The sequence below is a fragment of the Excalfactoria chinensis genome, chromosome 6 (genome assembly GCF_039878825.1).
Source record: "Excalfactoria chinensis isolate bCotChi1 chromosome 6, bCotChi1.hap2, whole genome shotgun sequence".
In the NCBI taxonomy this organism is placed as follows: domain Eukaryota; kingdom Metazoa; phylum Chordata; class Aves; order Galliformes; family Phasianidae; genus Excalfactoria; species Excalfactoria chinensis.
The window spans coordinates 10,347,008-10,369,408 of NC_092830.1; the positions used below are offsets into that span (position 1 = coordinate 10,347,008).

Genomic DNA, 22,401 nt, shown 5'->3' on the forward strand with positions numbered 1-22,401 from the left:
AGCAGAGTAAGAAAAATCAAAAAGGTTTGGATTTCTCCTCCTAGGCTAGATTTTTCGAAGTCTTGTGTAAATATTAGCTGTGGATGATCTGAAAGGTCACTAAGGCTTAAATACTGAGCATCTTCTTGTGGTTGGAGAGGTGACCTTTGTCATTTTAATTAAAATGCACATGATAAAATTAAGATATTAGTTGAACTAAAACATGAAATCAATTCCTTTAATATTTCAGTTTCATCAAACCAGATCTTTTGAACAGAAGGTACTAAACCAATCTTTGTGGCTTAAAAATATATTTCCCTGTGACTGTGTATATATATATATATATATATATATAATCATTGGTCATTGATTATTTAAATCTTTTATTATCATTATTTTATTATATTATTTTTTTAATGAAACATAAATTCAAGCATATGTACATAGGTTGCCTTTGGAGATGAAAGGGGGATGCTGTCTGTATGGATATATTTCTTTACTCTTGACAATGTGCCCTACTAAACGGGGCATTGGATGGCTCTGTACAGAGGTCAGTCTGTCTGTGACCCTGAAGATGATTAAAGCAAACTGTGTCACCTCTCTCTCTCTCTTTTCCCCTGCTGATCTGTTTTGCCTATTAAATCTTACCTGTCACCTTGTTCACCTACTTCTGCTAGGAAAACATATTTCTCTTCACTAGTTTCCAGCAGTTCTTTCTCTATTTGTGTTCTGTCACCTCTTTCTTTCAGATGTTTTGGCTAAGGATCTGTTGAATGCCTTTGTATTTATAAGTATTATCTGGATTTCTGTTGTCGCTAGACACAATGATGGTGTCTTTGGAAAATATTTTGCTAGGTAATTAGATACAACTGCCTTGATAAAATTTGTTTCTCTCTTTGCCAATAAATCCATTTTTCTTTTCGTCTACTCATTCTGTTCTTAAAAATGGTTTCCACCAATATGCCTATCTCACTGACCTGTAATTGTTAACGCTTATTTGCTCCTGGAAAGCCTTTTCCAGTATCTTCTATAATGAATTTTGATTTGAGATAGGGTCTCTCATTCACCAGCATAGAGCTGGATTCCAGCATTGGAATCTTTCTAGTCTTCTCTACCAAAAACGCATGCAAGAAATTGCTTTTTTTTGTTTGTTTCTTTGCTCTGTCTTTATCTTCTCTAGGCACTTCCTTAATAGCTTCATCATTTATTGACCCTAAATTCTTTCTCTCGTTTTATTAATCCCTTTTAAAAATTGCTCTTCATATGCTATTGTTTTAGTTTGCTACACATATATTATTACTTAATAGCGTTCACTGTCTTCTCTGGATCCTTCATCTGGATGTGAAAGTTTTCTATTCTTTCTGTGACTTATCTCCTTTCTCCCTTCTTGTGTTGCAGTTACTGTCACCACTGTTGTTGCCTAGTTGGTAATATAGTGCTAGTAATGTATTTCTTCTTTTTCTTTTTTTGCCCAGAATGTCACTTCCCTAGGACCACACCTTACTGACCTGTCTAGAGTGCTCTGCTAATTAGTTTCAAACTGCTCTTTAACACGATACTCCTTTGAACTTTAATCCATTTTTCACATATGCCTTGACCTTTGTTATTATACTGTCCTTTTCTGAGTGCTTTCTTTCCACTAGAGTTCCTCCATGATTACTGTGTCCATATTTGATATTACCAGTTAAATGTGTAGCTGGTCTTGTCACATTCAGAGTCAGTTTCCCACCAAAAGTGTAAAAAACCCACATAAACTTTGTTTTCACTACTCTGTACTCTTAATGTAGAAGTTGCTGTTCATAACCATTTACTTTTTCATTATTTCTAACTTCCACTATACACTTTATTTCTTAGTTCTCTTCCCTCAGAGAAGAGCTTTTCTTCATCCATCAGTGTTGTTTTACTTTCCATTTTTGGTTTTTTTTTTCTGGTCACGTGTTGAATGTTAGCAGACTCGTTCCTTTTATGTCCAGATGATACCTGTTGGTCCCAGGGGGGTAGCTCTGTATTTACAATTGCCACCTTTTCTGATAAATCTTGTATCCTCTTTTCTTTAAATCACTTACTCAGCTGCACATCAAGACTTGTCTTTCTGCCTTGTTCTGTGTGCAGTTTTGAGTGTACCATTATGAAATACATTTGCGTGCTCTTGCCCTGAGTCAGAAACCTGGCTGTGTTCCTGGGAGGTAAATTACCAAACACCATAGCCAGAAACTTGCAGCTAAGGTTCATGACCCTAATGGTATATTTACCTCCTGGGAGTAAGATTTCTCTTGGTGATCATTTCTAGCTTGGGTTCATGACTCTCTTTCTATGAGACAGGGGCTTCTAAGCTTGTGTTTAATTCAAGGAAGGTTTTTCATTGTGTTGACATGTCACTACATCATGCTTCATGTCACAGTGCCGTGACACATCCACCCCAGGGAGCTGCTAATGGTTGTATGTGTTATTCAGCACAATCTATTCCGTGCTCCTTCTGATTTTTCAGTTTCCCAGTTAGGTGGGCTGCCTTTCTCAATGCATCCCGTTCGTGATAGTTAATTAGCTGCCCATTGTTTCCTTATTGTAACTCAGGTTGACCATGGTAGCAGAGTACCTCAGTCAGCTGATTTGCAGCCTAAAACCATGAATCCTGTAGACTGAGTTTCCACAAAATATCGCTAATTCTCATTGCAGATCCTGGGTGAAAGAATCCCAGGCAAAACTCCCTGAAAACATGGTGAAGTTTGGTGAAGTCTTGCCTTCGATAGTCATTCTGGGTAGTGTCACTCTTAGCTAAAAAGACACCTGGAGTAAGACGCTCCAGTGCCTTTCCCCATGCTGTGGGGCTGAATAATTTAATTCTGAAACTCTCTTGGTGGCAGAACCTGTGTGGTTCTGGATAAAACCATGTGAGGTGAGGGAACAGGGGTTAGATGTACTGAACAGTTGTTGTTAGTCGCGATTCAGTACGTTAGGGGTTGCTCTACTTGAAGGAAAAATATTATGGAAGAGGTATTCATTCCATAGAGTGCCAAAGGCATTGTCCATAAGAATTGTGCAGCAATCAGATGGAAGAAGTCACTTCTCTACATTGGTCCTGATGAGAAGTAAGGAAATCCAGTATAACATAGCTTGTTTAGTTTATTAGCATAAACTTCAGCTTGGGATCACTGTGATTACCACCTCAGTGCCCTCTTGTTTGCCTAAGTGGGTTGTTCATAGAAACATGTAGGGGAGCGCATCTTGTGGGCACACCTGTTTCAGTGTTGTAGCTTGAACACCTACCTCTCTTACTCTGTCACACTGTCATTAAAAAGAGGGCAACTTGATCCCCAGTCAGCCAAAAACATCTAGTGTGGTTAATTCAGAATCATCTTGTGTTTAAAAAGAAAACTGCATGATTTGCACAAAATGTAATTCAGCGCTAGTGCCTCTCTTTTGTTGGTAGCTGAAACAAGTGCAGACAGGTTTCACATTTTAATTTGCTACTAGTTAGTTATTGCGAACATGGTCTGTGTTTTTTACCGTTGTCCTTTCTAATTTCTACTGATCTGCCAAGGACTAGGAAGGACTTTTTCTATGAAAAAGCCAATGATTTTAATTTTTACTCTTTCAAACACTGAGCCATTAATGCACATTCAGTTTTATGTGCATTTCTAAAATAGTATATGATAGTTGAGCATCTGGAAGTAATACTTTTGTTGGCCTCAAATACTCCAAGTCTCATTCTTTGGCTGTCTATACAAATCAGTTTGGTTTTCTAATTCTCTTGAATTATTTAGGCTTTATGAGAAAAATGTAATCTCATAGACTTTATCATTTACCAACCAAATGGTGAATGTAGAATTCTTGTCTTAGGAGAAATAATGAAAAGTATTAACCTTTTGTGTACAAAATTAGCATAACTCTGAAACATGGTCTAATAGACCTAGCTTTTAGCTGTGCTTTTGACTGCATGAACTACGCAGTTGTAAATTCCAAGATTCTTTGTTTAAACTGATAAAAAAAACAGTTGCATTTTTCAGTATTGCAGAAATGGGTTTAGAATTTTGGTTATTTGATTTCATTGTCTCTCTTTCCTGATAGTCACAAATCTTGAAAGCTTTAGATTCAGATTTCAAGTATTTTTGCCAGGTAACAATGTCTAATATTGTATATAGACAGATAGATTTGGGAGGGAATTTGGTGTTGTCTTACAGTTTTACAATAGAAGAAGAGGAGATATTCTTTGTGCTGCTGAGAATCAGATAGGATATCTCTACCCCATGTACTGGAGTGCATCAGAGAGAAAACTCCAGGCAAATAAACTTTCACTGCTACAGAACCTCTAGTTACAGTGTTTGATTTAGCATGTGTAAATTAGCTGGCATTGCAATTTAAATGATTCCAGTGATTATCAGTGGTGAGTGCTGCCTAAAATATATTAGGAAGCCTTCTGTCCTTTTGCAATGAAATATTTGTAATACACCTGTTTAATGAGGATGATTCCCTCAAAATAAAATTAAAGTGCAGCAATTAGAATAAAACCAGCAAATAGCTTAAAAAAAGCCAGAGTAGTAGGTGTTAATGCTTTATTTTGTGTTAATAGTTCTGTGAAGTTAAATTCTGCACAACTGTTTCAAAATTTATGAAATTCATTTTTAAAAGAAACCATTTGGATGATAGACGTGATTATGATTTCTATTGTGTCTGTGCCAAGAAAGCTTTTGTTTTCATACTGCAAAAATTCTTTGATAATAGGTCTTGGGTTTAGCTTTTTGGTTTCTGAAAAGAAATTAATGTCTATTTTAATAAGTTCATATTTCATAGAATCATATAATGATACAGTTTGGACTGGCAGTGGCATTATACAACTGAACCATATACTGTTAAAGCAACATAACGCTTGCCAACTGCACCTCTTCTGCATCATCCAATGAGCCTGCATGATAGTACTGTTTATTTTGACTGCATCTTGTACACAGATGTCCTTTTAAAATGTGCTTTATCTCCTGATAGATTTATAAATATTTCCAATTGACAGCCTCTTCACAAATACCCATTTTGGGAGATGTGAGCCAGCATTTCCATAATCGTGTTCAGTCATTCAGATAGCCATCACATTTGAATACAGCGAAGAAAACTGGTCATGCTAAAGCAGAAGCCATAATTGGAAGCAAATGCCAAAAAGATGTTTTCATAATGAGTGCATTGATATTTAAGTAGCTTCCCAGCATTTTAATGGTAAAAAATGTGTCATGATCTGCCATCTCACTTGGCTGATAGCTGGATAAATGCATATATTGTATTGCTTTATAGTAGCACTGGTAACGGCATGCTGCCTGGGATTCTGTATATTTTAGAAGAAATTACTTATTGGCTTTCATAGCCCTGGCAACTAGTATCAGAGCAACTGCTGCTTTGTTGTTTTAGGACTGTTGTCCTGTAATTCCAAAGAACACCTGGGAGCACCACTTATGATACAGGAATGTGGACCTTCAGCGTGTTATAGAGCTCTGGCTGTTGACCCATCTACAGCCCAGCTCAATAAAGTCTACCTTCCGTGTTGGATTACTCTATAGACTAATATGCAAGTCACTCCAAAAGTAATGCCTCCTGTTTATTTACATGGAAACCACAACAGATAAAAAGAGCACAGTAACACTATTTGACAGAGGAAAATCTCAGCTAAAAAATAATACTTTTCATTGTAGTCATCACCATTAGCTATGCATTTTTGCCAGTGATAAGCAAGAGTCTGCATGCCATGCTTATCCAATGTTTACCAGCACAGGTGACCCACTGTTTCACAGCCGCTATGACAGAGTTGTTTTTGGGAAAATGTTGCCTATGCAGTTCATCTTTCATCAGCCTGATCAGATGGAAGTCAAAAGGCACCAAATCCAGACTGTATGGTGAGTGTAGTGGGATAGCCCAGTCAAGATTAGTATGATCTTCAAATAGGGATGGGGCCTGGCCTTATCATGTTGCAAGAGAAAGATTGTCTTCTCTGACCTGATTCTGGAAGTTTGAGCCTTCAGCTTAGTGCTGCAGTGCAATGATCAGAGTTGGTAGCTTGTCCAAGTTACAGGAAATCCAGTAGGATCACCCCCTGTCCTGTCTAGAAGACAGTGCACGTCACTTTGCCTACCTAGGGCTGTGTCTTGAGCTTCTTCTTTGATCAGGAATTCACACGTTGCCCCTCCATGGACATACTGATTTGAATCTGGCTTGCAGTGGTAGCACCAAGTCTCATCACCAGTAATTATGAGATCCGAGAAACTGTCATCTTCAGCCTCAAGCTTGTTCAGTAGGTCCAGACTAACTTGCATGCAGGACTCTTTCTGTTGCCATTTGAGCATTCATAGGTGCCTTCCTGGTACAAACTCCATGATACACCAGTATTGCCATCATCATTTCCAGTGCATTTAAGCCAACATTCAGCTCTTTATACAGTTTGCTGTTTGTAATCTGCTGATTCAAGTGTTCCAGCTGATTAAGGTAGTCTTCATTTTGTGATGTGACAGTCACATGTGGCTGTCCAGAACATGACTTCTCATTCACAGTTCTGTTGCCATTGCTTAAAACACACTACGTCCGACCTTTCTGTGCTCATGTCTACTGGTTTGGTCTCCATGAGTACAGTCATAGAATTATAGAATGGTTTGGGTTGGAAGCAACCTTTAAGATCTAGTTCAGCACCCCTCTGGTCATCTTCGGGGCTGCTCTTTAGGCCCACAGCTCCATGTCCTACTTGTGTTGGGGGCCCCAGAACTGGACGCAGTACTCCAGGTGGGGTTTCACAAGAGCAGAGTACAGGGGCAGAATTGCCTCCCTTGACCTGCTGGTCATGTTTCTCTTGATGCAGCCCAGGATACAGTTGGCTTCCTGGGCTGCAAGTGTACATTGCCATCTCTTGGTGAATCTTTCATCAGCTGACATCCCCAAATAATCTTCTCTGGGCTCCTTTTAAGCAGTTCTCTACCCAGCCTCTATTTGTGCTTGGGATTGCCCAACCCAGTTGCAGGACCTTGCACTTGGCCTTATTGAGCTTAGTGAGGTTGGTATGGGCCCACCCCTCAAGACTGTTTAGGTCCCTCTGAATGCCATCCACTTTCTCTAGTGTGTCAACTGCACTGCTCAGCCTGGTGTTGTCTGCAAGCTTGCTGAGGGTGCACTCAATCCCACTATCCAGATTGCCCACAAAGATGTTAAATAGCACCAGTCCCTTCAGCAGTCCTTGAGAAATGCCGCTTGTTTCTGGTCACCTTTTGGATACTGAGATGCTAACCACAGATCTGAGTGTGACCATCCAGCTAATTCCAGCCAAACAGTTCAGCAGTGAATCAATGAATGTGGGTGGGTGCAAATTTTTCTGGATGGAGGAATTCAATAACACGCTCTTGCTACACACTTTTTTGTCAGACACCATTTGTTAGACTGCCCTTCTGCTACCATCTGTCACATGGCAACTGTATTTAGTGAGATACTGGTGGCAAGGTTCATCCTCTACTGCCATACCTTCAACAGGCAACTCTAACATAGTGGTGTGACAAAATAAAACAGGAAACGTTACTTTTGGAGCAACATTCTGAAATATTATATTCAAAATGTATTCTGAAGCTAAAAAGTCCAAATTCAGATATTTTTTTTCAGCATTTACGTAATTTAAAGTCAAACATTGTCAATTATTTCATGAGGCTTTCATTGATTTGATTTCAATACCCTGCATTGTACCCCAGTACCACAGTCTCTGAAACACAAACTAGAATAAAGCAAGGCTGTAAATTCTACTTCCATCCCCACATTGCAGCTCTAAAATGATGAAAAAATAAAACACCAGCTAGTTACAAAGCAAAGTTTCAGAGAATCCATTGGAATTTTTGCAGTTAGTACAGTTGATATCTCATGGAAAGTCATGAGCAGTTCAATCAGACATTATTTCCATTTTTGTTATTCTGTTGGCATAGCAAGCAGGGCACTGTTGGCACAGTTAATATCCCAGCTCTCTTATCTGTGTCTGGAAACTGGTTCTTATTGACCACGAGGGCATTTTAGATAGCATTTCCATCTTTTATTGTTGCCTATACCTGATTAATTGGAGCATTGTTGTGCCTTCTGTGTTTTACCCCTTCAGGTTGCTATTTTTTTTCCTCCTTTCCTTTCTTATAAGGCTGCATGTAGTTTGTTTGCTTTTTTTAAGTAGAAAACACTTTGTTTTTCAAGAGAGCTCGAGGATATTTTTCTCACGTTTTTCAGTACTTTTGTATAGTGTTCATTCCTTGCAAAAAAAAAAAAAAAAAAAAAAAAAAAGAAGTTATTGCTTGGAGAGTTCCTAGAAGCTGTGACTACCATTTAAATTCTGCATTGTGGCCTCTCCTGTTGTGAGAGGTTTTAAAGGGTATTTATTGGGACTGAAGGGAAATAATAAAGGAAAGCTGATTCTGAGGGAGGATTTATTTACAGGCTTTCAAGGAAATAAATTATTCCCTATACAAGCATCCCACCAGTTCTCAGTTGACAATATAGGTAAATATTCATTGCACTGAACTTAATCGCACTCTATGGAAAAATGTTTGCAACCTGTAATGTTTCTGAGGTGAACTGCAGATTATTTTTAACGTTACAGTTGTGTTTTCTGTAAGGTGACTAATGAAGTAGGGTTCTTTTTTTCTATCTACCTTGTGTATATGTAACCCAGTGTTGATGTACATGTAACATGTAGGGTGCAGAACAGGTTGTTATCACTTCTAAGCTATTTTAGGCAATTCTGATAATGGGTCAGTTTGCTTGGTGTCCACATCTTAATTGTTAGATGGAATTCTGCTGCCGTTGCAAACCATGCAGAAAAGTTAAAGCAGAACGTTGAAAAACTACACAAGGAGATGAACAAGGCTTGCCACATTTTTCAAACTGTTTGGACCATGAGTGATAAAGGAGACAAGAAGTCTTTGTGCTGGAGAAAAGATAACTGAAAGGATGCAAAGAAGGGAATCTGTAAAATAATGAGTAGGAAACATTCAGTGAAGTAGGAAGGGGATATTAAATGTTTCTTCCATAAGGGGAGAGTATTTGGAAATAGACTAAAAGCTAGAAAGAAGCAGTCTTTTTTCCCAACTTTCATAAGTTGTGGAATGCTGCTGCAGAAGATTATCAGTTAAAAAATAAATAAATAAAATTGACTGGTTTCAACACAGTATTATAAAGGTGGGTCCATTGGTGTAAGTTTTAGAAGAGGCTGTAAAATTTAAATATTGAGTATCTGGTTCTGGTAGTTTGAAGATTTGCTAGGGAACTCACAGTGAAGGCTTGCTATGTTTTTATATTAAGCTAATGATTGTCAGAGATACTGTGCTGTTTTGAATAGTCCTTTGCTTTGATGAAGACCAGTAGTATCACGACATTAGTAAAAAACATTAATGTGTTACAGCAATAACTGGAAAAAAAACAAACTCTACCAGTGCGTGTAGCATGAAATATGAATGGTGTATGTGCAGCCTCGAATGTAGCTGGAATAGTTGGTGGTGTAGATGGCAAGAGAAAGCGGAGCTTCTCTAATTTGTTCTGACTCTTTTATTGTCATATGCTTATTTTAATATGAGCATATATAATTATAATATATTTTAACTACTTCAGTCAACTGTAGCTTCAGTTCCTTGGTATCAATCCATTGCCATTGAGGCTAGAACTTGTAAATAGATGGCTTAGTATGGACAGGTGGTTCATAGTGCAGCTATTGAGATGATGAGTGGGTTTTTTCGGTACATATCTTCCCATTTGGACATTGAGTAGCTAGAAATAATCTTGAGACTTAAGGAAGAAACCCTGAAACTATTTACTCTGTACAGGAAAATAAAGCTTTAGTAATTGATCTTCCTCATGTATTAAGTAACAGTTATGCTGAATTCCAAGGGAGAAATACAATCCTCATCATGTGTTTAAAATTCTGGTTCTACCTTCTGTTGAGTGTGGTTATTAGAATATTCTTTTCTTCCCTCTCTGACATAGCAGGAGCATTTTACAGTCCATTTCACCACAGCATCCTGTAGAAAGCTGACACCCTGACCTTGTTTAAACTATGTTGTGCAGTAAAACTGTGCACTTCGCTTTCAGATAAACAGCAAGCTGCATGCGCAGCCCACATTCTTATGGAAGAATTAGGATAGTGCCTGTACTGTGAAACTGAACTCATAAATGTGTGATGACAGAATCATACTAGGAACTACTGCAGTTGTAAAAACCTAGTGAGGAATCTTACTAGAACTGCCCATGATATGAATAACTTCAGAAGCATCCTACCAGTCAGACCCTTGCTGCTGCATTGATAAAGGAAGTTGTGGAGGTGTAATCAGTAACAATGTTGCTGAAATAATAGCACGTCATTTAACAAGAAATCATTTAATTTATCAGTCATTAAGAAAATTAATATTAATGTTATCTCACTTATAATAGCTGATTGAAATAGGAACTATTGAAGAAATGGGTTGATGGCCTTTTAACTTGCAATAATTTGTACAGAAACATCTTTTCAGTGGTTACAGGAAGGCTGGATGTTCCTGAGGACAGTGTGATTTTGGCTTAAATATGCAGGTAGTTATCAGCTCAAATATGGGTGTCAGCATCTGATCTTCCTGTGCTTCTGATACTACCAATATGTCTAGCAAGCATTTATTTTTTTATTTCAGATTCAACAGAGAGTTACATCTGCTACCCCTCTTTGCCTTTTTGCTTTTTTCACTTCTCCTCCTTTCTGTAATCTTTATTACCATTTGAATTGTTTTTCTATCCAGATAGAAATAAAAACAAACAAACAAAAAAACCCACAGAATTTTCATCTAGATGGGAGGTCTTCACACTTCATGAAGACATTTGTTTAAAACAGTGTTGTGACAGCATCTAATGATGCGCAACTGGAGAGTCAAGGCACTACCAAAATTCTGTTGTTCCTCACTGTTCATGTAGGAGCAAAGTAAAACATGGCCCCTACTCATGAGTGTTTACAGTCTCTTTTAAAATGTTCTTCATGATAATGTTATGATGTGCACCTTTCTCTGTACAGCCTTGGGCTACTGCTACCATGCGTAGGTATGTCTTCAAAGGCCTCCAATTTAAATTCTCCCCAGGTTATGCGAACTGAGAACTGCCACCTGGATGCATGGAAAACCTAGCTAGTAGAATAGATGCCATTCAAACTACGAGCACTATCTTATGGTTAACTCACGCTGATACATAACACAGCCATTGGAAGAAATATTTTGGTACTCATTTGCAAAATAGGACTGCCTGCCTTACTGGAACTTCTTTCATATATTGATGGTTTTCTTTGAGATGGGTTGATATAGTTTGATGGCTCTTTCAGTTCAAGTTTGTTGTGTTGAATTTTATGTTTACTTGAAAATCAAACTACTCTTAATTATTGTTAGCTTAATAAAGTGCTGAGAGCAAAGTGGCTTAGGTGTACAGGAATCAAAGCAGCTGTTGAGATAGCTTTGATGTTGAACAGTTTGAGAGGACAGGATGGCAAACAAAGCTGTTAGTGTTCCAGCAGCATTAAAGCTATTGTGATGTGTGGAAAGAAGTTGAAGGGGTAATGGCAAACAAATAGTGAATTGCTGTTTGCTGTTTTGTGTACTGTGCACTTAAAATGTAGGATTTCATTGATGTAAATTAGACCAAGTGTTATTATCTCCTGATTTATTGAAACAAACGTAGTTGGCTTAGAGATTTGAAGACTCTTGTTGCACTTGATGAGAACAGCAGTAGAATATCAGAAGCTGGTAGCCTCCAGTGGGGGTGGAGATGGTTTAAAGGTGCAAAGGGATGTTGAGTAAGTAGAACAGAAATGCTGCAGGACAACAAGCTTGTGGTGAGTGTCTTTACCTGTGGCCAGATAAGGGTAAATGAGGCATTCTTAGTGCTGCTAGGAAAGAAAAGAATCATTATAGCAGCAGCCAGAAACAAAGAAGGAAATTTTAATTTTCTGGTGGTTATTTGGGAGAATAAAGTGTCTAGGAAAGACTTCATCTTTTTTTTTTTTTCTTTTTAATGAGCTGTGTGCTAAAGGCAAGTAGAAGGGTTAATACCTTTAGGCCAAATCGTGACCTGCTGTAGATTTAAGAGACTGTCAGAGTGCTGCTGCTTGCAAGGAAGTTCTGCAGATTTATACCAGTGCAGCTTTCGAAGTCAGCTTTTAAAATATATATTTTTCTCAGATAAGTATTACGTGAGTCAGACAACTGAATTGAAAAGCAAGAATACAAGCACCAGGTTACTAATACCCTTGTAATAATAATAATAATATGTATTTTAGCTTTCAGAGAAATTTTGTATAAAATGCAACAAATAAACAAAAGAATATAATGACCACTCATAAGTAAACCAAGAAGCCAAAACTGACTCCTCAGAGAAACAACCAAAAGAAGAATTTAAAATAAAAGATGAAATAAATAGATCTTGGAGCTGGATCTGAAACACTAGAAACCATTACATAAATATAGGCGTAGATCTTAAAGGCAGTGTAGGATGACATTCTAGTTAGTAGTAGGAGAAAAGTCAAAATGAAAGTGCTGTGAACATCCAAGTGAGACAAAACAACCTACATTTATCCAGCACTTAACATTTTGAAACTGAATGCCATTAAATAAAACAGGAAGTTACATTTATCTTAGGTGCATGGAAAGAAAAAAAGGAAATGGTGTATTTCTAGGGATTCCTTAGCTATGAGCAAAATATTGTTTTGACTGGGGGACTACATTAAAGTAAAACTGTGACTAAGGGAAGTGCTGGTGATATAAAATAAGAGGACATGGTGCTTTGCCTCTGGATTTAATAAAAAACCATGTACATACCATACAGAGGTTAGATTGGCCCTTTGAAAACAAAGCAATTGGAGTTTGGGACAAATTGAGATAATCAATTTCTTTAAGAGAAGACTTTGGCAAACAATTGATTTTGTCTTTGTGAAGATGCTAAAAGTTGCTTTGAAGATATTTAAAGAAACAGCACTGGTCAAGAGCAAACCCAGGTTGTTTTTACTAACTGGCCTCATCCCGGTGGCTCTGCTCTGTGCAAGCCAAGAGCTGGCATGACAGCAGGCTTTGTGGAGTTAAGGAAAAGTGTCACAGGTCCTCTGCTCTTGGGTCTGACCTAGATTCTGACATCACTAGTTCCCTTCATTGCTGGGACAGCAAGGAAGGCAGGGCCCAAGTCTTCAGAATAGGGACTGTGATAGTGCTCTGTTTTGTGGTGCATTTGTATGTAACCTTAGACAAGTTTATTTTTGGAAGTTCAATATGGTAGGGCTTTTTGTAATTGCCATCTGTGGAATGAAAAGCAATTTAGGCAAAAATAAATAAAAATTAGGCAAAAATAAATAAATAAATTATATATGTATATATATATATATAAGAAAGTGTAGTCATTATCAAAAGCCATGGAAATAACTTGATGCAAATGTTCCATGTACAATAGAAGGGCCAGACTTGACTGTCATGCATGTTGCACAGTAACAGATTTTACTTAAGTACCATGGGATGCCCACACTGCGCCTGAAATTAGAATCTGTCCCAAAAATGGATTATTGGGATACAAAAGAAGCAGTGATGAGGAAAATCAAATGTTACTGAGTTTTTCCTAACCCTTAGCATGTGAAATTTGGCTCTTGGCCTTGTTCCTAATCTTGGACATTTATTGGAAAGAATCAGCAGTAAAAATAATGACAGTATAAAATATCACTCTTCTGTAAGAATCACATCAAATTGAGAGAAAAGAAGTTATTCTTTCACCACCAGTTGCTCAGAGCACCTAGCAGTTTTTTAATACCTAAATATTATCTGTATTACCTGAAATAACAGTGGCTGCATTACCAAGGGGGATTTCCCTGAGGTGTTGTTATCTCAGGTGTTGGTAGCATTAGAGCTCTGGTGTTGTGGAAACTATGAGCAGCCGAAATCTTTTCATTTTCCCCCATATTTAGGTTTTGTCTTTTGTTCTTGTCAAGTTGGAGAGGAGGTAAATGGAAGTTGAAGAGAAACGATGATGAATCTGGGACAATCACATGCAGCATTCATTTATATTCAAAATTTTGCCTTGCAGCAGCTTGACAGCTCCAGGTGGCTAATAAGGCAAAGGCTGCAGAGCTTGTCTCCTTATTAAATGATGTATTTATGACCCTTGTCTCTTATCTTTAGATCACAGCGCTCCAAGAGAAGTTGGTATGGCTGTCCCATGGTCATCTCCAGAATATCACTTGCCAGGTAAGAAGCTTCCCTTAGGGATGGCAGATAGGATTTTTAAACTTCATGGGATGGTGAGGCATGTGGTAAACCCAGCTCCCATGCACTGTCATGAGCCAGAGCTGAAGAAGTCCCCACAGCACTCCAGTTAGAAATCCTATTGTGAATTAAAGCTTCTCTGGGGTTGAAAAGCAGCTGCACCAGGGTTTCGGTCATTCTGGGTTAAGGGACATTTTTTGGAATGCCAGAGTGCGAGGGAGTGGCTGGTATTTTGAAGTGTGTAGTGTTACTAATGTTCTCCATGGAAATCATAGTATTGGTACTGAAGGTGAGGCCTCTTAAATAAATGACAGGTACAAAGTAAAAGACTAATTTCTTTGAAGAAATAGAGTGTTATGTTTAATTATTATACATCTCTTTTACTGTTTCTCAGCTGGATGGAGTTTATCATTCAACACAAAAGATTCTAATTTATTGCAACTAAAGGGCTAATTATGAAGACAAATTCTATTCAACATCTTAGCAAAGGCTAAAATCACAAAAATGGTCACTGCAAATGTTTTTCTAATCTACGACTTCTCAGTGACTTTGAGAAAAATACCCTCGTGTTAGTCATACTTCTGGGACCAACTATAAATCTTTACCGCTCACAAGTGAAGCAATAAAATTTCAATGGCAAAATGTTTGCAGTCATAAAAATGTGAAAAATATGCCACTGTTCAGGGACTAAAAGCTGTCCCAGGAAATGCTCTCAAGTCTGTGAATATTTGTTGTGCTGCCTGATTTTTAGATATTATCTTTATTCAGGATTTTACTTTTTGAATATTGTTTTAACTAACCCTCTGTCTGCCAAACATCCTGAAAATAGAAATATTCAATTTATCACTTGTTAGCTAGATGAATGGAAGTATAAGGCAAGTGGTTCTGAATAAGCTGCTTTTTAGGATTACATATCAAAGTATGCCCTTGCACAAAAAATTTTCAGTATAAAAATATGTTTATATATATATATATATATAAACATTCTAAAATCTCATTTATTGGAAGCTATAGTAATTTCATCAGGAAAATCATGCTTTAGCTTAAACAAAACAAATAATGCAGGATGTAACACCAAGTGAAACTCAAATGCTGTGTATTAGCAAAAAAATATGTTCCAGATCTCACTACCTCCTTTCCAGTTCTAATTTGACGCAGGGACACCCAGAATGTAAGAAGTCTTAACCATGCAGATAATTAGTATGCTGGTGTTTAACAAATACTCAGGATGCTAAAGGGAAATCTTCATACTGATACTTTGCTTTCATTCCTTTGCCATTTCAAATTAGCTGAAAGGTTATTGAGGCCAAGTCTCTAGTTCGAAATATTCTACCATCTAGGCAATTTTAATAAGTTTTTGAAATTGTATTATATTGCTGTTGATGCAGCAAAGGATTAGCTTTGGAGATTGTGTTTGTTTGATATTCTGACTACTGACTATGGTGGTGGACATGGAGGTTGCCATCATCTTTGCTTTGTTGTGAGGTCCTTCACGTTCATGTCCTTTGTAGTCACAGAAATCTTTGTGTATACAGGATAAATAAATTCTTTCATCATCGGAGACAATAAGAAAAGGGGATTGGAAAATACTAACCTCTCATTAATTACAGTTCTCTGCTCCATCATGACAGTACAATGCAATCTGGATTTTTTTTCTGCACACCTGTAAGTGTGTAGAAAATGTGCCCCAAGACTCCAATGGTGGAATAGCTGAAATTTTATTCTCTCCAGCAGTCTTGATGCATACATGATAATTTAAACCTTGTTTGTCTTTAGAATTATTTCTTCTCTGTTCCTGTACTTTGTCCTCATATTTATCTAATGCACATATTCTCAATAACACTTTCTTACCCTAGTAAGTCTTGCAAGGTTGGGAAAGCAAGACACACTAGCTAGCTTTCTCTTCTACCACTGGCTTTATTTTTCTTTCTATTCTGTCTTTCACTGCACATAAATACTTAAATATATTTAACACGTCTGCAAGCCCAGAACCCAAGTTATATCAATAACCATTGCTATGTTTATGATCAGTAGTGTTTAGTAATATGGGCATTGTAGCAGAGCTCACCTAATTCTGGCCCTAACAAACCTGGGTCTGGGTTGAACTGATAGGCCTTTTTATTCTGTCTCTCTTTGAAATAAAAAGTGGGGGGTGTTAGTGATGGGCTGTTCAAAGCAAGAGATGCTTGCCATAGAAACCATGTAGTGAACTGGAAAGCATAAGTGAACCCAAGTCACAAATCTGTGCAAGGTGCATGTTATGTTGTAGCTTGGCTTAAAATATAAATTAAAAAAGTCTGGTCACACCTGCTGGTTGAGGTTGCATATTTTAATGGTTTTGGACTGCTTAGTTTGTTTTTAATTTACTTATCTTCACTCAGCTCAGTTAAATGCATGTTCTTTCCAGGAAAACCCTCAGCTAAGCCATGGTTTGTAGTTTGCAGTTCAGTTCATCAGAAGGCCAAGCCTAACTTGTAGCATGCAGTTCTACATGAGATGTCTGCAGTAGGTTGTTAATATGTTTAGGGTTCTTAGTTCACATCAGTTTGGCTTGGAGTACAACGGAAAGCTGCTCTGTTGCAGCACTCCAGTTGTGGGATTCATCCCACCATGTTTCAGTAATGGCAACGGAATCATAGCTTGCCTGCCACACAGTGGCTTCCTGTTTCTCCTACTTGTTGCTCATGCTTTGTGCATTGGTGTAGATGCACTTCAGCTGAGCCATTGTCCTCACCACCCTAACCCCAGCATTATCCCCCATGGCTCATCTCTAGCGAGCCTTTGTTTTATCCCCTTCTCCCTTCATACCTACTTCAAAGCTCTCTCAAGGAGCCCTGCCAGCTTGTGGGCTAGTAAAATCCTTTCCCCTTTGAGACAGGTGAGACCCATCCATAGCCATCAGGCCAGGTGCTGAGTACACTGCCTCAGGGTTGAAAAAGCCAAAATTCCTGCAATGGCTTTCAGCCATGTATTTATCAGATGGGTTTTATGATCCTCTCTGCATCTTTCCCTGCCACCCTAGGGATGAAGGATGACCCCACCTGTACTGCTACCAGAGTGGTTAGTCCATGGACTTTCTGTGTCCAGTTTCAAGCAGAGCTTCCTTGTGGCAGTGTGGAAAAATCTGATTGTTATTAAAGAGGTCTTAAAAGGCATGGCCTTCCAGCCACTGCTGAAAATAGAAGCTGCTTTTCTGTGGAGGTGCTACATAATTTTCCTGTCAATTCGCAAATGATTTGCCTTCAGCATTTCTCTAATTTGCCATGCGGTTCAGTGCCAGTATGCTGTGAAAAATAACTGATACCTAGTTTTTACCTATTCAGGACTGGAGCTGCACTTCCTCTAGGGGCTGACTACCTGAAAACAACAAAGATCCCTCTGGCAGGAGAATCCTAGAAGCAGCAATTAAGTAAGCCTCCTGATAAGGCTTTGCTAAATTCCAATGTTTTTGAAGCAGAGTGACAACTTCTGCAGTTGATTGGAGGGAATCAGGAGAGTGCAGTGAGGGAGCTGACTCTTGCCTGCAGATGTCACTACTTCTCTGAGTAGTAGGCTGAGGTGTGTGAGGGGCTGGGGCAGTGGAGATCCCCACAGGAAGGCAGCAACCACCATCAGGTCTTGCATCTTGATGCTAAAGCATTTTCATGGCAGATTGAATCTGTAGGGAGTTGAGATAACAGATTTATCCTAAAAAAACTTGCAGCTTCATTAAAAGCATTTCACTGCTATGAGAGATGGTATGAGGTCAGGTGTCTAGTCTATCATGCTTCTGAGTTTTCCTCTGTATCACAGTGATTTTGGTTGACAAAATTTGATTGTGGAAATCAGATTATTTTAATGGAAAAATATGTTTTGTCTTAGTTTTGTACTTCAGCTCAACTGAAACTTTTCTAAACTTCCCCTTCAGTTCAGGTGGGGTGTGTCATAGGATTACTAACAGGAAGCATTATACCAGGCTAATTTTATTTGGAGAAAGAAGTGTTCTTTCTCATTTAAAAGGGAGGAAAAAAGTCAGAAAGTAAATCCTGAGGATGTTCTCATTATTCATGAAAAATGTTACTGAAATCAAACTCGTAGGGACTGGCCAAACATCAAAGTGCATATCCATAGCTGCAGAAGGAATTATTTCAGGCTAGCAGAAATTTACTCAAAACATCTGGTCCTTTCATTAGCATGCTGAGTTCCTATCATCTTTGCTTGTTCATTCTGCCAGACTACAACAGGAGCAAGAGGGATTGTCACTTATGAAGGTTCAACCAGGACTAACAAGCAGAAGGTTTAACTAACAGTTGTGCTAGTCACAATGAGATCACAGCTGGTTCAGTCCCTCTTTCTTTTTATTGCACCTTCGACTTCAGCATTACAACATTTCAACTATTTCCTGCTTTTATTTCCAAATATTCATGTCCGTGACTGAACTTAAGAGCGACATATATGTGTTTCTGCCATGTAGGGTTGGATGCCACTTTCTCATTTAAGGCAAAGGGGAAATGAAAGAAAATTAACTGCAGAAATAGAGGGCTTTACTGAATAACAGATCTCTGCCAGTGTGCTCCGGGGAAATTACAAGGGAACAAAATGGGCCGAGCCAGGCAGCAATCAAGATCTGTATGTCTGCTGACCACTCATTTTGTATCTGCACCTGAGTCATTTAACTCCCTCTGGGTTGAGACCTCATTTGCTGTAAAACTGCAAAGCTTCTTACGTTTATTGTACACATGTCTACCTACCTTTCCTCTGGAATCTGTCGAGCTGGTGAATGGACTCAGCATTACCCCTCTGAATTTGAAGGTACAAAGTACATCTTGTACATCTTGGGCTTTGAAAATTAAAATCATTTACCAGGGTGAAATAATTTTGTCTTACCTGCCACATTACTGTTCTTGAGAATAACACCTGTCTCATTTTGAGTAGGGGCATCTCAGTGTGACCTTAAATGAACACAGATGAAAAAATGGTTGCCAGCAAGCACAAAGACAGCTTTTGTTGTTCAGCAGAAAGACAAGGTTGTGTTACGCTTACGCCTGTTTTCTTTCACAGCTCTGTCAGTCAGGAATACAATTTCAGAACCCTTCCATATGGTAGATGTTCAGATTCATTTTTCTCAAGGCTTCCATAGGCTTTAGGTTACTTCTCTGATAAGAAACAGTCTTGAAGATGAAATATTATGTTAGGCTAATTCACATGTCCGTTGTAGTAAGAAAATCTGTATTTAATGCCTCTTGTTTTTTTATTACCAGTTTTTACAGTACAATTTGATTTTTTTTTTTTTTTACCTTCCTGAATACCTGTATTTACTGTGAATTGTTTTGCTCTGAACTATTGTTCTGTCAGTCTGAAGGAAGGGCTAAAAGGAGATGCTGGTGTAAGTGGGGTAGACTGTGATTCTTAGGCTGAATATTGATGTTACAAATGCAAAATCAACTGTGCAAGGTTTGTGGGTGACACCCTACAATTCTGAATGTTCTTAACCTATTGCTGTTGTAGTAGGTAATTAAGGTAGATATGAGGCTTTTCTGGGTTGAGGGAAATTTCTTTCATTGCCCTTCCCAGAGATTACTGCTTTTGGAAGTGAATGTTGAGATGTACTGGAGCTGGAAGGGTTCTGTAAACCTGGATTATGGTATCATATTTAGTAAATAAATAAAAAACATCCCATCCAAGCAAAAAAAAAAAAAAAAAAAAAAAACAAACAAACAAAAAAAAACAACAAAACAACCCACCACCACCACCAAAATAGCCAAGTGGTAAATATATTACAGTATATATGACAGCTGGTGGTGCGAACGCATTGCTAGGACTTCTTCTCTGGAGCACATCCTTAGTAATTTTGGAGGGGGTTCTACAGTATGGCATGCAAAGTGAACAAAGTGCCAGACTGTGTTTAATTTCTTCCCCATATGATCTGTGTGAATTAGTGGAACAATCGACTGCCCCAGCATCCCTTTCCAACTGCAGATTTCTTGCTCCCAGTGGTCTCTCTGAAACATGCAACAGCAATGAAACAGAAGTTGCTAAAGCCGCTAATTAGAATTGTAATTAACAGATTAGGGATGTGTCAGGATTCCTTTCCACATGTGAGTTTTGTCCAGGGTATTTCAGCTATAGTTTCTGTTCGTATTAGATTCAGCATTAACCTCATCAGATTTCACCTAAAGGAGAAGCCATGTTCTCTGTTGAATTAACAGTGAAGCGTTTTTTACATGTGGCTATAGGGCTACATGTAATCTTCAGGGGAATTGGCTGATGAGAGTTACATCTGCTTCAGCTGTTTCTGCTGATGGAAAAGATGGAAGTTCAGGGCTCATACAGTGAATCTGTGCAAGAGAGAAAAGTAGCTACTGAAGGAAAAGAATCATGGAATGGCTTGGGTTGAAAGGGATGTCTCCAGTCTTGGCCAAGGGCAGGTGAGTTTGTTCTTCAGGGAGAGCAAGATTTTTAGCAGGAGAAGGACATAAACAGAAGTCCAGGGAAAGAAATTTTGGGTAGTTTGACAAAGTCTATGAGGCAACCTGTTTCTTTGGGAATTCACAGCCACTTGAACAAAGTTTTAAGGGAATGAAATCACTGATTTTAACCCAGAAGTACTGGTAGCAGGAGAACTGGATGCTTCAGTGGCTTGAGAGGTACCTGGGAGATGGGGACTCCTAGGAAGACGCAATACTTGGATTTGGGTACAGTTCTGGGAGGAGGAGATGCTGATCCTTAACAGAATGACAGACAGCTCACTGATAAATTGAGTTAGAGAGTAATAGCATGCTACTTTAAAAAATAAATAAATGAGGTGGTATGCTGCATAAGTCTTGGCTAAAGAGCTTGGCTGTAGGAAGAGAAAATTTAAGTGACGGCTAACATATAGGTTGTTACTGAAGTCTGTTGTTCAAAGTTAACTGCTTTCTTTTTTTCAGTGTAACCCAAACGACAATCTTGGCAAGTTTAGAAAGGTAATGAAGTATTCACACAGTATCTTTGCCTTTCTTATATTTCTAAAACATGCATTTGAATAGTATAATTTTGAATTCAGCCAAGGCGGGATTGAAGTCTAATTAACGTGTTATTTGTTTGATGTTTGGGAAGGTTTGGCAAAAAGATGCCTCAGGAAAAGACTGCACCAAATATGCTTGTGATTCTCAAACCCAAATCAGAGCAGACGTAGCAGGGCTACGGTGGAATGACAGGAAAGCTTCCTTCCTGCTACTGTGGGAAAGATTGTGGTATCTCTGCTACTGATTTTCCTTGCTGAGAGCTTTCGGCAGCACAGACAGAACTGTGGCAGTTTGTCACCAGCACAGGGTGACTGTGAGCTAAGTAAGTAATCAAGATCCAGATTCATCATTCTCAGTTGTGAACCAATCCTAATCATGTCTTTTCCAAAAGGCTAATTGGAGTGGGAAAAAGCCTTCGCATCATTGTGTGTGTTGGCTCAAATATGAAGTAAACATGGCAGTGGGGTGAGCCTGATTTTTTTTTATTTTTTTTATTTTATTTTTTTTTCCCTTTGTAGCTGCATCTCTTCTAGGTTCAGAAGGTGACATTCTTTCAACTTTGAGACCTCTGCTCGTAAAGTTGTATCTTTCCATACTGCCATCTAAAGATCTGGATCATTGCTTTGCTGGCTGTGTGATAGTGTAATCTTTGTGAGATTATAACTGTTGTCTTCTGTAGAAGCATGGTGCTTCTAGTAGCGCCTCAAATAACTTAGTTCATCTATCGATTTTCTACTATTTCAGTGTTAAGTGCTTGCTGTTACAGTTTGGACTGCTAGCGTAACTTAAGAGCCAAAGCTGAAAGGAACACAACATCATACTGCTGAAGTTGGAGTGCTTAAGTAGAGATGGAAGCTTTACTGCTTCAGTAACTAAGCAGAGGTATTCCTTAGACTAAAAATACTGTGTTGAACATCAGGAAGTCAAGTTATATCAGCTTAATATTAAATTAATGTTCTTTCATATATATCATTATCTTCTACCATGAGACATGCAGCTGTTCACACAATCTGCACCCAGTCAGTGGTTTGTGACATATCTTCAGCAAGCGTTTTATAAAAAAAAACACCGCAGTGTCTAATCTTGTAGTCATCAATTTATAATCTCTAAGTGTATTTCTTAATAAATGTATTCCTTCATAAACTGTATTCCAGCAGAGCGGTGTTTATGTCCTGATAATTACCCTCACTTAATGCTCCTCT

General features: G+C 38.4%; 1 protein-coding gene across 7 annotated transcripts in view; it reads left to right on the forward strand.

Moving 5' to 3' along the window:
- LOC140253727 (protein FAM13A-like) overlaps window positions 1-22,401 on the forward strand; it is a 191,826-nt gene that overhangs the window by 69,705 nt on the left and 99,720 nt on the right. For all 7 annotated transcript variants that reach the window (XR_011903965.1, XR_011903966.1, XM_072339484.1 and 4 more), the window contains exon 3: window positions 14,130-14,195. Coding sequence is in view for 2 of the 7 variants with exons in the window: in XM_072339487.1 (XP_072195588.1) it covers window positions 14,130-14,195 (66 nt within the window). In the remaining 5 variants the exon portion in view is untranslated. The remainder of the gene's footprint in view (window positions 1-14,129; window positions 14,196-22,401) is intronic.